The sequence below is a fragment of the Pteropus vampyrus genome, unplaced genomic scaffold (assembly GCF_000151845.1).
Source record: "Pteropus vampyrus isolate Shadow unplaced genomic scaffold, Pvam_2.0 Scaffold20, whole genome shotgun sequence".
Classification (NCBI taxonomy): Eukaryota; Metazoa; Chordata; class Mammalia; order Chiroptera; family Pteropodidae; genus Pteropus; species Pteropus vampyrus.
In genome coordinates this window covers 12,021,671-12,036,172 of record NW_011888801.1, presented here as the reverse complement: position 1 = coordinate 12,036,172, position 14,502 = coordinate 12,021,671, and the positions used below count along the sequence as shown (strand labels likewise).

Below are 14,502 nucleotides of genomic sequence, written 5' to 3'. Positions count from 1 at the left end.
AGCATTCACTCATGAAGCATCTTATTTTTCTGTCAAATTATTTTTACTTTTGGTTACTTTTGCTCTGTATCTGGGGATTCACTGGCCATCCTTGGATCCAGTCATCAAGGTGGCAGGCAGTGTGAGATTCGCTATATTCTCACAGACTAGAAGCTTGAGACATAGATGGAGGTGAAGCCTGAAAAGAGACTCTAGCCATTGGTTTGCTGATGAGAGATACTGGCCAAAGTGTAAAAGTAAAAAGCCACAGCTCCCCATTTATAGCTCTTAGGTTGGTGATCCAAAGAGCTGTTGAAGCTGAGCATGTTCTGGTGGAGCCTACGTATGGAAGAGGGTCAGTTTTAGTTGGCTTTTCTTTGTCATGTTTTTATTCCACATGTACTACAGGCCTTTCACTGTGCTAGGTGCTGGCAATATAAAAAAGAATAAGATAATTGTCTTAAAAAGGCTCTCTGGTGAGGTAGAATGTCTTTCCTCCATGAAAACTTTTGAGTAATCTTAGTATTTCCTTAGTGTGTTCAAAAGCAGAAATATCTTTTTTATATAGTAGTATTTAACTTAAATATTAAGCCAGGTACTTAAATCATTTATCTGTATTACATAAAGACTTAGAAAAATATAAATTATTTTCTCAGCATGAATAATTCCTTTTTTTTTCTGTAATATTTTATTCTGGAAGGATTTTAGTAAGGAATAAAAATATTAATTTTTATTTCCTTTAGTTCAAGTACCTTTAAAGTTTTAAAGTTTAAAATATTTCACTATAATTACTTTCCAGAAAATGAAGTTCGAAATGAGAAAATTTAGCTGTATGTTAATCAAGAGCCTGAGAACTTTGGCATACATTTGACACTTAGCCAAAGAGTGGGTCCTTGTATGTATTAGGGTGTTTACAGTTTGGAATTTGTTTTTCCAACTAGTAATATATTTTACTTAGGGTTAATTAGGATTCAGATATCCAGAGAACTCTGCTCAACTTTCTTGTTGAGATACTTTGATGACTTCATGCTAACGACAACCGCAAATTAACATAAGATGTGTAATAATGGAAGTTTTTTGGCGATAGTGACCATATTTTTTTTTACCTTTAAATTCCTAGTGCCTGAAATATACAAGGAGTTCATAAAGATTTATTTCTGGTATTCTTGGAAGTATCTTGCTGCAGAGTCTTCATTTAGTATTAAATATTTGTTTTTTTACTATTTGAAAATGGGTAAGCCTATCAAATTTGAAAAGATTTCAGCCAATATTACTACTCAGCTACATATTTGAGCGGGGAGACCCTTTGTAATTAGCCAGAGTTCTTTGTGTAGCACTCACAGGAGAGCTGTGCTCTAGCCACTTCATCTCCCTGGACTCCCAGTTCCATCTCCCTATCTCAGAGTGACTGCTACTGGTTGGACTCTGAATTCTTCCTCAGGCAGTTGTAGGGCTTACCTCATATGTTCCCCTTCTCAAGGATCATTATGCTATGGTACCTGATGTTCAGTATCTGAAAATCATTTCATAGATTTTTTTCCAGTTTGTTAGTTTCAGGTGGAAAGATAAATTTGGTCTCTGTCATTACATCGTGTCCAGAAATGGAAACTCTAGATTCATATGTGTTATAATAATTACTATTCTATAACTTTATAGTCGAGAAAATAATTTTTTAATGTGGACTTAAAAATATGATTACCTCCAAAACTAATAATCCATTCTTGTTTCCTTCCCTTTTTGGTTTTTCTCTTCTGGCCTTTTGACTTGATCTGGAATTCAATATTAAATTGAAATACAGTTGTATCCACTTATGTTTAGTTATGCTGCCCATACAAAAAACATTTGAGAAAGTGTACATATATAAATTTGGTAGAACCAGGTTGAAAATAAATGAGGAAATTGTGTTATAAAAAGTAAGGAATTGAATGAGATGAAGCTTAAATTCAAGCTTTTTTGTCTTGATGGACTTCCTAGCAACCTAACAGAAATATAACTTTGAGCTTCTTAAAAGCCAGAGCAGAGAGACTGTCAGGGTACCCCTTTGCTTATTAGGAAGGATCATTAAAAATAGAAAACTCTTACTGCTCTTGGGCCAAGTTTGGGTTATGTTTTAATCTTTTTCTGTGCCTCAACCAAGAAAGTATTGCTATTAAACCTTGGTTTGTTATTGATGGGTTATTTAATTAACTATTTTCAGTAAATAAATGAAGGATAGCTTATCCCTTTCCACTTTGGAAAATTGCCTGTATTAAGGTTATATTCATCTTATATTGTGATTTCTTAATTCCTTTTACGCTTATCTACATTTGATATAGTTGCTTCATGAAAATTAAAATTATATTAACTGACAGAATAATGAAAGATTTATACTTGTTCTATTTTACAATTTTTCTGAGAGAACTTAAATGTTTAAAAATATTTTTATTTGGAAATAACTTAAAATTTTAAAAGATAGTTTGGAAATATCAAAATTACAGAAGACTTAACAAAAATGGAATAGTACAAAGAACATTCCTTATCCTGATTATCTTTTTTTTAATTTCTTTTTAATTATAGTTGACATACAATATTATGTTAATTTTAGGTGTAAAACATGGTAATTCAACATTTACATACCTTACAAAGTGATCACCACCATAAATCTAGTAACCATCTATCAACATAAATAGTTATCACGATATTTTTGACCATATTCCTTATGCTGTACACCCTTATGACATATTTTATAATGAAATTATTCATACTTCTTAATCCTCTTTCCCTTTTCTGCCCATCCCGTCCCACCAACCATCATTTTGTTCTCTGTATCTGTGAGTTTGTTTCTGTTTTGTTTTGTTTATTCATTTCTTTTGTATTTTAGATTTTATGTACAAGTGAAATCTTATAGTATTTTTCTTTCTCTGTCTGACTTATTTCACTTAACGTAATGCTCTCTAGATCCATCCATGTTATTGCAATTACAAGATTTCATTCTTTTTTATTATTGAGTAGTATTCCACACACACTCACAGCCCACATCTTTATCCATTCATGTCATTGGACACCTGTGTTGCTTTCATATCTTGGCTCTTAAAAACAATGCCACAATGACCATAGGAGTGCATATATCTTTTTGAATTATTGTTTTCGTTTTCTTCCAATAAATATCCAGAAGTGGAATTGTTGGGTCATAATGGTAGTTCTGTTTCTAATTTTTGAGGAAGTGCCTTTCTGTTTTCCAGATGGTTGCACTAGTTTATAATCCTACTAGTAGTAATGAGGATTTCATTTTCTCCACAGCCTCGCCAACACTTGTTATTTGTTATCTCTTACCATGATTACCTAACATTTGCTTTTTTCAGTTCTTTCTGTATTTATGTGTATTATATATACTCATATACAAACAAAATTTTTAAACTTATTTAAGGGTAAGTTATATATATTATAGCCCTTTAACCCGAAATACAGTGTATATTTCCTAGTCAGTTACATGTTCAGATTATAGTAAGCAGTTGCAGTAAATTTAACATTGTTCCTGTATTTTTACCTAATCTATTGTTGTGTCAGTTTTGTCAGTTGACACAATAATATACTTTGTAGCATTTTCTCTTCTCTGGTGCAGGATCCAGTCTAGGGAGAGGTATTTCATTTAGCTGTTATATCCCTCTATTCTCCTTAAACCTGGAATGTTTCCATAGTCTTTCTATATCTTTCATGACATTGACATCCCCTGATTCCTTTTTTAAAAAATCTTCTCATTTTGTTTTGGGGATTCCTTTTTTAAAAAATCTTCTCATTTTGTTTTAGTCTGAAGTTTCCTCATTATTGGGTTCAGGTTGTTCATCCTAGGCCTGGATTCTGTGTAAGTGATGATGTATTCTTTTCAGTGTACCACATCTGGAGGATGTTAATTATGATCACCCAAACAAGGGGTTGTCTCTTCCTCTATTGTATAATTCTTTTTTTTCCCCTTGCAACTAAAAAGCAATTTTAAAGAGATTCTATAAGACTATTCAAATACCCTATTCATTAGAATATACTTAGATTTACTATACATTTCCTGATCTAGTATTTATTATGCTGGTGCAAAATAATCAGTTTCTATCTCTCATACTCCCTCCATGTTCACTAGTCAGTTCTCAGCACTGCTATAATCATGAGCCCGTCCTTCTCCGCATATACTTATTTTTCTTTTATCAGTATGGACGCATAAATTCTTTTTTGTTTGTTTTAAGGTTCATAATTAATTACTTATTTTGAGCTTAAATTTGTCTTAATTTGGCTAATGGAACTTCTTCAAGCTGGCCTTTTTTTCCCTGTGACATGCCATCATTCTATGAGTACTTCTTTACTTTCTGGCATAACAATACTCCAGGTTCATCTTGTAGTTTCTCTGCTCCAGCCCTGGAATCAAACCCATTCTCTGAGGAGTCTTTGTTCCATTTAGTAGGATATGGTGTTAAGGAGACCAGAATCTGGGCTCTAGGTGAGCACATTGCTTCTTGGCCAATTTAGCAGATAGTGATGGGAAACATGCATGTATATGCACATACATTAACATTGCATTGTCTGTCCCACTTCAGTACATACATTTAAAGTGTTCAGGATTTGTTTACAGTCCTGCCCCCACTTTACCCTACCCCCGACTGAGGATATAGTCAAATAGTGTGTTCATAAGTTACTTAGATGAGTTCTGTCTGCCTGCCTCTTCGTTTGTCATTCTGTCTTCCCTTTAGTGTATCACTCATTTGAATTAGAAGTAGCTTTAATTTGTTCTAGTTTGCTTTCAGTTTTAGGTTTTTTCCCCTTCTAATCTTACTGATTTAATTTTTGAGTATGTACAACATTAACCTATTTCCAAAAGTCAAAACTAAACAAAAAGGTAAGTTTAATGAAGGGTCACTTCATTGAGATATATTCTAACCCATCTCTCACCCCTTGTAGGGAACCAGCTTTTTAATTTTCTGCTTTATTCTTTCTGCTTCTTTTTATAAAAATTAATAAAATTTAAAAAATTTGCTCTCATTCTTACATAAAAGGTAATATCTATAGGTGCTCTTTTGCACTTTGCTTTTTTTATTTAGTAATAACTCTTGGAAGTCACTTTTTGGGATTATAGAGGTCTTCCTTAGAATATAGACAGTTTTTTTAAGTTGGCTTTAGATTATATTTTTTCTTTAGTTTTTTTGTTTCTCCATATTGTTTGTCCTTTAAATTAAAGGTTATATGTGTATAGGTTATGTATCTACAGTAAATCTTCACTAATGTCATTGATAGATTCTTCAGGTGAAACAATGCATAACAAAACCAGTTTTACCATAGGTTAATTGATATAAACTAGAATTAAGTTTCTGTGGCATTTCATCAGTGTTATAATGAAATGACATTATTCAAGGATCTGCTGTATACATATTCATTGTTGGCAAAATTTTGTATATTTAGTACAGTCCTATTATTTGGTCCTAATTTTAGTTAAGGTTGTTCAGAACTTGGCTTAAGATTTGGTTCAGCTGCTGTAAAAGAAATCCCATATTGGTTTTTAAATAGGTAGCTTATTTTTCTCTGGCTTACCAGTCCTTAGGTTGCTGTATTGTCAGGAACCAGCTTGCTCTGTGATAGTGGTCTTCCATTTCCAGAGTATTGAAAGACATGGAAGAAATGGGAAGGAAAAGCAATGAACCTTCCTAGAATTCATTCTCATGCTACTTCAAGGTTATTACCTTGATATCTTCTGATGTGACAATGGCTTGCTTTTATAAAGCTTTCACTACCAGTTATACTTTGAAGTGATACAAGCAACTGAGTAATAGGATGTATTGTTCTTTATGTAGATAGGAGTTGATAGTTTCCTTATAAAAATAGCAGCTGTATCTTTAAAAGTTTTATCTGTAAAGCTTAATTGAATCAGGCAGAAAAAAGATTTTCAGCTCTGTTCTCTTGCACCTATGGATTATAGTTTCTTCATAGTGCTCTGTATGAACATCGTAAATGTCTAGTTCTTAGCAGTTCAGACATACTTGGTTTTAGTTTAGGGATATTTGCTGTTTTCCCTCAAATAATTTAATCTTCTGAATATTTAACACATTATGAAAATTGAAGTTTTTTGGTCCTAGTTTAGAGCAATTCAAGATTATATGATTATGCTTAAAAGTTCTAGAGAGCTAAGTTATCCTAATTTAAAAAAAAACTTCCTTAAGCTCCCTGAATTTCTAATACCCATCTTTAAAAACCATCCTTAACATTTTTTTAAAAAGGCAAATCCAGATTAATTTTTCCCTTTTGAATTGCCACAGAAGCACCTCTCCCACCCCCCCAACACACACACATGTATGCACTGCAGCCCTTTGTTTTCCCGGAACTAATTTAGTTGTAGAGCATGCTGATTGAATTACTGGCAAGTGTGTGATTCTGTGTTTATATTTTTGTGTGGGTAAGTATTTGTCCTCATTTAGTACATAGTCTTCTTTGAAACAAATAAATTTGGTAATATCGTTTTAAAAATTCATATGACTTAAAAGCAGTTATTCTAGTATTTTTCTCTTTTGGAAACCAGCTCAGTGAAGAATAGCATAATGCTGTCGTTTCTACTTAGTTTTTCATGAAGGAATCTTCTTTCCTCTGCTTTATAATTATGATTTAACAAGCTAATCTGTTAACCACAGCATTGATGTTACAATTGTGAAAACTGATTTTTATCCATTATTTTCAGAAACTGGATTCTGTCCCATGTATAAATGCTCCATAGGTCTGTCATTGGTATATTTTTTGATTAACTGTAACAGAGTGAGGTTCTCCTTGTTTGTTGTGCCCTGGATGATTGAATAGTAAAGAATAGTTATGTTTAAGATAACTAGGACTGAAATATGCTAAAATGATTCCAATCTTTAGAATGCTAGAGTATTCTTAAAGAGCTTTCTAGTTATTCTAAATATTCTCATTAGACTGCAGAACATACAATTCACAAATATTTTAACAAGAGAAAAGATATCTGGTTAATATGATATGTCTGCTTTTTCAACCAGAATAAAATTAACAAGATTAAAGATAAGCCTGGTGGCGCAATCAGAATGACGCAGTTAACTTAGCTAGATTGTTAAATGGTAAGGCTTATTTTCATTTTCCACGAAAAGTTGATTGCTATATGGTATTTTTGCAAATACTATACACAGTCACTTTCACTGAGTGACATTAGCATGTGACAGTAGTGTTGCATATAGATTGTTATACCATTTTGGAATGATGTAAAGAGCTCAGTCAATCACTGTCATATGCCTGTGTGCTCCCCCCCCCCCATGTGTATTAGCCACATCCAGATTTTTTTTTTATTTTAGTAATTTTTAGATAGTAGGATGTATCTTTATCTCCTTCCCCTCCCTATAATAAACCCTGTATTAACCATGTAAAACTTTCAATTATTAGTCAAGGGGAGAAGTTCTAATTAGACTTAACTTTCTTATCGATTACTCATTAGCATTTAAATGGTAAAACATCATTAAAAACTTTGTTCAACAGTAAATTGGAAGTTCATTGAATATCCTTTTAATATAACTTAGTTATTCTGTGTATTGTTTTCAAGGGCATTTTGAAAATTTTCATTATGGTAAACACATGAGTTTACTCTCAGGAAATTTTTAAGTGTACAGTACAGTATTGTTAGCTTAATCACAGTGTCGTACAGCAGATCTCTAGAACTTTTTCATCTTGCGTGACTGAAACTCTGTACCCATTGAAAAGCAACTCCCTATTTTCCCCTCCCTCCAGCCCTTAGCAACCACCATTCTTTCTGTTTTTATGAGTTTGATTACTTTAGATATTTCATGTAAGTGGAACCATGCAGTATTAGTCCTCCTGTGACTGGCTTATTTAGCATAACATCCTTAGTGTTCATGTTGTAGCATATGATAGGATTTCTTTTTATTTTATGGATGAATTTTATGTGGATGTATCTAATAGCATTCATTCATTCGTTTGATAGACAGGTTGTTTCCACTTCTTGGCTCTTGTGATAAATGCTGCAGTGAACACTGGAGTGCAGATACTTCTTGGAGATCCTGATTTCAGTTCTTTTTGATAAATACCCCAAAATGGGAATGTAAGATCATATGGTAGTTCTGTTCTCAATTTTTGGGGGAACCTTTATGCTGTATTTCATAGTGGCTGCACCATTTAAACTCCCACAAACAGTGCTCAAGGAACCAGTTCCAGTTTCTCTGCATCTTTGCCAACACTTACTTTTTTCTGTTCTTTTGGTAATGGCCATCCTAATGGCTGTGAGATGATAACCTTGCTGTGATTTTGATTTGCATTTCTCTTAATGATTAGTGATCTTCATCATCTTTTCATATATCTTTTGGTTTTTTGTATGTCGTCTTTGGAGAAATTTCTATTCAAGTCCTTTGCCCATTTCTTAATGTTTTTGTTTTTTTTTCTCTATTGAATTGTAGGAGTTTCTTTTATAGTTGACCCTTGAACAACATGGGAGTTTAGGGGTGCTAACACCACCTCTAGTCAAAAATCCATGTCTAACTCTTGACTCCTTCAAAAACTTAACTACAGTTGACCCTTTGCGTGTGCAGATTCAACCAACCCCAGATTGAAAACAGTATTTCAATCCACAGTTGGGAATTTGCAGGTGGGAATCTGAAAATACTGTTTTCAATCCACCATGGGTTGAATCCGCTGTTGGTCGATGCAAGTGCGAACCCGCAGATACGAAGGGCCAACTGTATTTATTGGAAGAAAAAAAAAACAAAACGGATATCAGTAGGCCTGTACAGTTCAAATCTGTGTTGTTCAAGGGTCAGCTATATTTTGCATAGTAACCACTTATCAGTTTTATGGTCTGCAAATATTTTCTACCATTTCATAGGTTGCCTTTCCACTCGATCATGTCCTTTGCTGTGCAGACCTTTTAATTTGATGTTATCCTGCTTGTCTGTGTTTGCTTCTGTTGCTTGTGCTTTTGGTGTCGTATCAAAGAAGTCATTGGCAAGACCTGTAGTTAGGTATGTTTTTCACATTTTCTCTTGGAGTTTTACAGTTTCAGGTGTTATGTTTAAGTCTTAAGTCCATTTTGAGTTGTTTTTTGTGTAATCCAGTTTCCCAGCACCATTTGTTGAAGAGACTGTTCCCATTGTGTAGTCTTGGCATCCTTGGTGAAGATCATTTGACCATATATGTATGGATTAATTTTTCTCCATTCTCTTCTATTGATCTATATATCTGCTTTGCTAGTACCCTCCTGTTTTGATTATGATACTTTTGTGGTATGTTTTGAAATTAGGAAGTGTGAGTCTTCCAGTTTTTTTTGTTATTTCTCAAGATTGTTTTGGCTATTTCAAGGTTGTTTTTGATTTCATATGAATTTTAGGTTTTTTTTTTTTCTATTTCTGTTAAAAATACCATTGGGATTTTGATAGGAATGTATTGAATCTTTTAAGTCACTTTGGTTAAGTTTATTCCTAATATTTTATTATTTTTGAGGCTATGATAAATGGGATTTTCTTCATTTCCTTCTTTGGATTGCTTTTTGTTGTATAGAAATGCATCTGATTTTTATATGTTGATTTTGTATTGTACAATTTTACTCATTACATTCTAAAAGTGTGTGTGTTGTGAGAGAGAGAGAGAGAGAGAGAGAGAGATCGATCTTCTGGGGTTTCTACATATAAGAGCTTGTCATCTGAACTGAGAAAATTTTACTTCTTTTCTGATTTCATTTTCTTGCCTAATTGCTTTTGCTGGTGTGTTCAGTCCTGTGTTGAATTGAAGTAGTGAGAGGGGCCATCCGTGTCTTGTTCTTGATCTTAGAGGAAAAGCTTTCAGTTTTTCATTGTTGAAGATGTTAGTTGTGTTGTGGGCTTTTCATATATGACCTTTTAATATGTTGAGATAATTTCCTTCTATTCCTAGTTCGTTGAGTGTTTTTATCATGAAAGGGTGTTGAATTTTGTCAGATGCTTTTTCTACACCAATTGAGATGATCATGTAATTTTTGTCCTCCTGTTAATATGGTGTATTACATTGGTTGATTTTCGTGTTGATCCATCTTTGTATCCCAGAGATGAAGCCCACTTGGTCAAGATGTGTGATCCTTTTACTGTGCTGTTGAATTCAGTTTTCTAGTATTTTATTGAGGATTTTTTGCATCTATATCCATCAGGGATATTGTTCAAGGACTTTTGAGATGAGTTAGAACAGTATATCCTGGTCTGCCTTTTATAATAATGCTCGTTAATGGAATGTTTGCATGTCATTTATTCCATTTGTTTATCACAGTCCCTCTGTTAGGTGGGTAGACCATATAGTCCAATCTTATGATGATGCTGGACTCAATTGCACATTATCATATCCTATTATCATTAGTATTATCGATAATAATACTTATATAGCTCATACTGTTTCAGGCACCCTTGTAAGTATTTTACATATATTTATTCAATCTTCACAACAACCCATTGCAGTAGTTACTGTTATTAACCTCATTTTACAGATGAGAAAAATGTTTAGTAACAAGTAGTAGTAGAGTTTACCATTTATCTGGATTTTAATCCAGATGATTTAGTTCCTGAGTTTACTTTGTTAGCTGTTCATGTTGCTACTTACAGTTAACTAGAATGGTGTCAATTTAATTTAGAACCTTGACCTGCCCTGCTATTTTGTTACCTCTGGAACCAGATAATCTTTTTATTAACCCAAAGATTGTATATTACCTGAAATCAGTGCTTTTAAAAAGGAGGTGTAAAGTGCTTGAACTTGGAGGCACCTATTCTTTTGGCATTGGTTATCTTCCTGGATTTATGATTGTGCTTTGGATATTAGAAGTCACCTAAATGGAGGTAGAGGATCTAACAGCTAGCAGGCTGATGTTTGAGTGTCAATGTAGTTGTGCCTCAAAAGGCCTAATCAGTTCATTGCATGATGCATAAATTATTTTAGATTACTAATGCATTATCACTTTATGTGAACATGTTTTATAAGAAAAATCAGTCTGTATACAGAATACAAATGACTTTCTACTTTAAGTTTCATAGTAGGATTTCTTTTAGCATTAAGATTTTCTTAACACATTTAATAAATGAATCAATTTTAAACTTTTATCTTTTAAAAGTTGTCTTGATGTCACAGTATGATTATTATAAAGACAATATTTATATAAAAAGGTCATTTTGTATGATGCTTAATTCCAGTTATGTTAGTTCACTGCAACTAGTAAGGGAAGGTGATTAATTTTTTGATGTAGATTTTTGGCCAGTCTTGAAGTATGTTTCTCCATTTGTATATTCTTTGTATTTAGTACTGAAAATAAGAAGATTATTACACTCATAAACAAAATCTAATGAGATTCAAACCATTTATTTGAAGGTTAAAAGACAAAACACTTTTAGGATGAGAAAATGTTGTCGGTCTTTGTTTAATCAATCTCTTTTTTAAAGTGAGGATTTCTTTTATACAGATTGAATCTTATGGTTTTGATTATATAGGCTCACAGTTCTTTATTCTCAATTATGAAATTCAGAGTGTTAAACTAAAAGTGTTTTTCATTAAGTTTATAGTAAATTGATTTGCCAGCAAACTACCCTGAGGTAGGGCAATATCCTTAGTGTGAATATGTATACATTTTGCTGTAGAAATCATGGATGTTGTTACTTAGTACTGCTTTAGACTTCTTCACTGTTTTGTAACACATAGCATATGTACCATATTTATCTTTATAGAATTTGAAAACTTGAATAATGGCACTCACCTGGCCTCAACAGTTTCACTTAAATGAATATGGGCCTTTATCACTTGTCGTAAGCTGCCCGATTTCCATTTTTAGGAGAATATGGGGCATGAATCAGTAGCATGAGGAATAAAGAATATGTCGAATTAACTATATTGATTAATAAGGTAGTACAAGCCTGGCAAGAGGTTTAATTTCTTCTTCTAGTTGCCCAGAGCACTGATTTTGTGGTAGAATACCACAGTGATTCCTTGTCTGCGTAGGCATGTGAGCATGGTGAGAATACAAGCCAGATACTGTCTATCCTGCTCTGTCTAGGATATATATTTATGCATTTAAATTATCCATTATGATTTTTATTTTATTAAATGAGACAGTTTTATAAGGATGCAAAGATGAAAACAGTTGATCTTTTTCTCATTTCTCTAGTCTCCTACAAAAGCTGTATATAATGCCAGACATTGGAACCATCCAGACTCAGAAGAACTCCCTGGGCCACCAGTAGTAAAACCTCAGAGTGTCACAGTAAGTGAACTGTACTTTTTAATTTTGTATGTTTAATTTGCTGTCTTCGTAATTTGAATGTGACTTTCCCATTTAATGATTTATTTTGGACTTCCTCATCAAAATTTAGTGGCTTTAGTTTAATTCATTGGACAAGTGAAGATTGTAGATAGGATTACAGGAATTCTGCTAGTAGGTTATAAATAAAAGCCTTAAAAAATATTGGACCAGTTTTTACTTCTGACCCACATTTTATGGAATTGTAGTATTTAGTTTTTAAGGGAAAATTATTCCATATTTGAAGTTTATATTAGTTATTAAGATAAGAGCTGTATTATAAGTTACATCCCACATAGATTGTGGCTTTGAGTTGTTAATTAGCTTTTTAGAGGACTTTTTTCTGCATTCTAGTAATACCTTTTTCAATTCAAAACACTTTTGAAAAAGATTCTTATCATATATTTTTTTTTTTTCAGAATAATTGGTAGGTCCATACATTAATACTTGTAGATAAATGTTAACTTTTCAGTCATCTGGAGCTATCAAGAAGTGAGTTCTTTATAACAACAAAAAAGGTTAGGAATTAGAGATCTTTCTAAAATATATAGTTTTCCTGCCTTCTTGAGTCGAATTTACTAAACTCCTTTTACTAGTATAAAATCTTCATTGTTCTAATTAGTAATTATATATTGTGCTCTTATTGTGACTATTTATTTCTACCTGTACTTAAAATTTTTTTTTTATTTGTTAAAGCTTTTCTGTCCCATCCCTAGCTTCTTATCAGTGCTATTTATGTATGTAATTGTGGTTCTTTATTCTTTCTAATGGTCCTGGATACAAATAACAAATTGTGTGAGATGTAAGGTTAAAAAAAAGAACAGAAGGGATTCCTGAGGGGTTCTTTTGTGAGTAAAACATAATAATCTTACTTGGTATTGCATGGAATTTTGAAGTATCCCTTATGACCTTTCAGAAGATTCTCCCCATCTTTTTTCTTAAGCTAAATTTCCAGGTAGAAGAGATGTTATATATATAAAACTACTAATTTAATACCTTTATTTTAATAGGTGAGACTGTCTTCAAAGGAACCAAATCAAAAAGATGATGGAGTTTTTAAAGCTCCTGCACCACCACCCAAAGTGATAAAGACTGTGACAATACCTACTCAGCCCTACCAAGATATAGTTACTGCACTAAAATGCAGAAAAGAAGACAAAGAAGTAAGCAGCCATATAGTTTTATTGCACATGGATATTTTTGTATGAAGCATTTAGCCTTTTAATGTCTTGAACAAGTACAGTACATTGATATTCACAGTTTTGAGTCACAGACTTTTCTTGTCCTAGTATTACCAATGTTTTAAAATTTTTTTTCAGTTGTCATCTAATAAACTATTTTATACACTTTTTAAGTAAAGTATAGCAAGCCCATAGGTTTAACTAAATATGCTAGTTCATAGTTACAAAAGAGGTGGACTGATTTTTTCTTGGCAGTTATATACCGTTGTTCAGCACGTGAAGCACTTCAATGATGTGGTGGAATTTGGTGAAAATCAAGAGTTCACTGATGACATTGAGTACTTGTTAAGTGGTTTAAAGAGCACTCAGCCTCTAAACACACGTTGCCTTAGGTAAGATCTCATTTTTACATCTGATAATTGTATGCTCGCTGTATCATTAAAATTTACCAAGTGGATAGAGCCAGGCATTTGTGATTTTGTCATCATAGATGTAGTTTATAAAATAAATTAAAATGTGACTGATTTCTTATAAAGCCTTGATTCTACATAGACAAAGGAAAGTTGGATGATCATAGCTTTTTAGCAAAGTATAGGCTGCAGTTTCCACATGCTTGAAAAAAGCATTATTCTAAAGAATCTTTAAGTTCTTTTTTAGACCAGAAGTTTAGACATGCAAGTGACAAATTTGGTTAATTTAAGCATGCTGTGTTTTGGATCATCTTTTGCATACTATAATGGAGTAAATGTTTTAATTGTATTGAATTATCTAGTCAATTAGACTATATCCAATCAAACATTATTTATAATCTTATAATCTTCATATGTCATAAGCATTATGAAAAGTAGCTGAGACTTTTCTTTTAATGGTAGTAGTAATGTAAGAAATAAACTAAAGATGATCGTTTGTTATTTTTATATTTTAATACAGTATACCTAATCACATATTAGGCATGAGTAAATTTTTAATAATTTGGTTTGCTCACATTTTTGATACTGTGATCTGTATGGTGCTTTGATACACCCTACCCCCATTTGCTTGTTTGGTATTGTGCAAAGAAAAAACTAATGCACTTGC

General features: G+C 32.6%; 1 protein-coding gene across 2 annotated transcripts in view; it reads left to right on the top strand.

Annotated features, from left to right (window-relative positions):
* WAPL (WAPL cohesin release factor) overlaps window positions 1-14,502 on the top strand; it is a 67,271-nt gene that overhangs the window by 31,447 nt on the left and 21,322 nt on the right. For both annotated transcript variants that reach the window (XM_011355350.2, XM_011355349.2), the window contains exons 5-7: window positions 12,113-12,208; window positions 13,255-13,407; window positions 13,681-13,817. In XM_011355350.2, coding sequence (XP_011353652.1) covers window positions 12,113-12,208; window positions 13,255-13,407; window positions 13,681-13,817 — 386 coding nt within the window. The remainder of the gene's footprint in view (window positions 1-12,112; window positions 12,209-13,254; window positions 13,408-13,680; window positions 13,818-14,502) is intronic.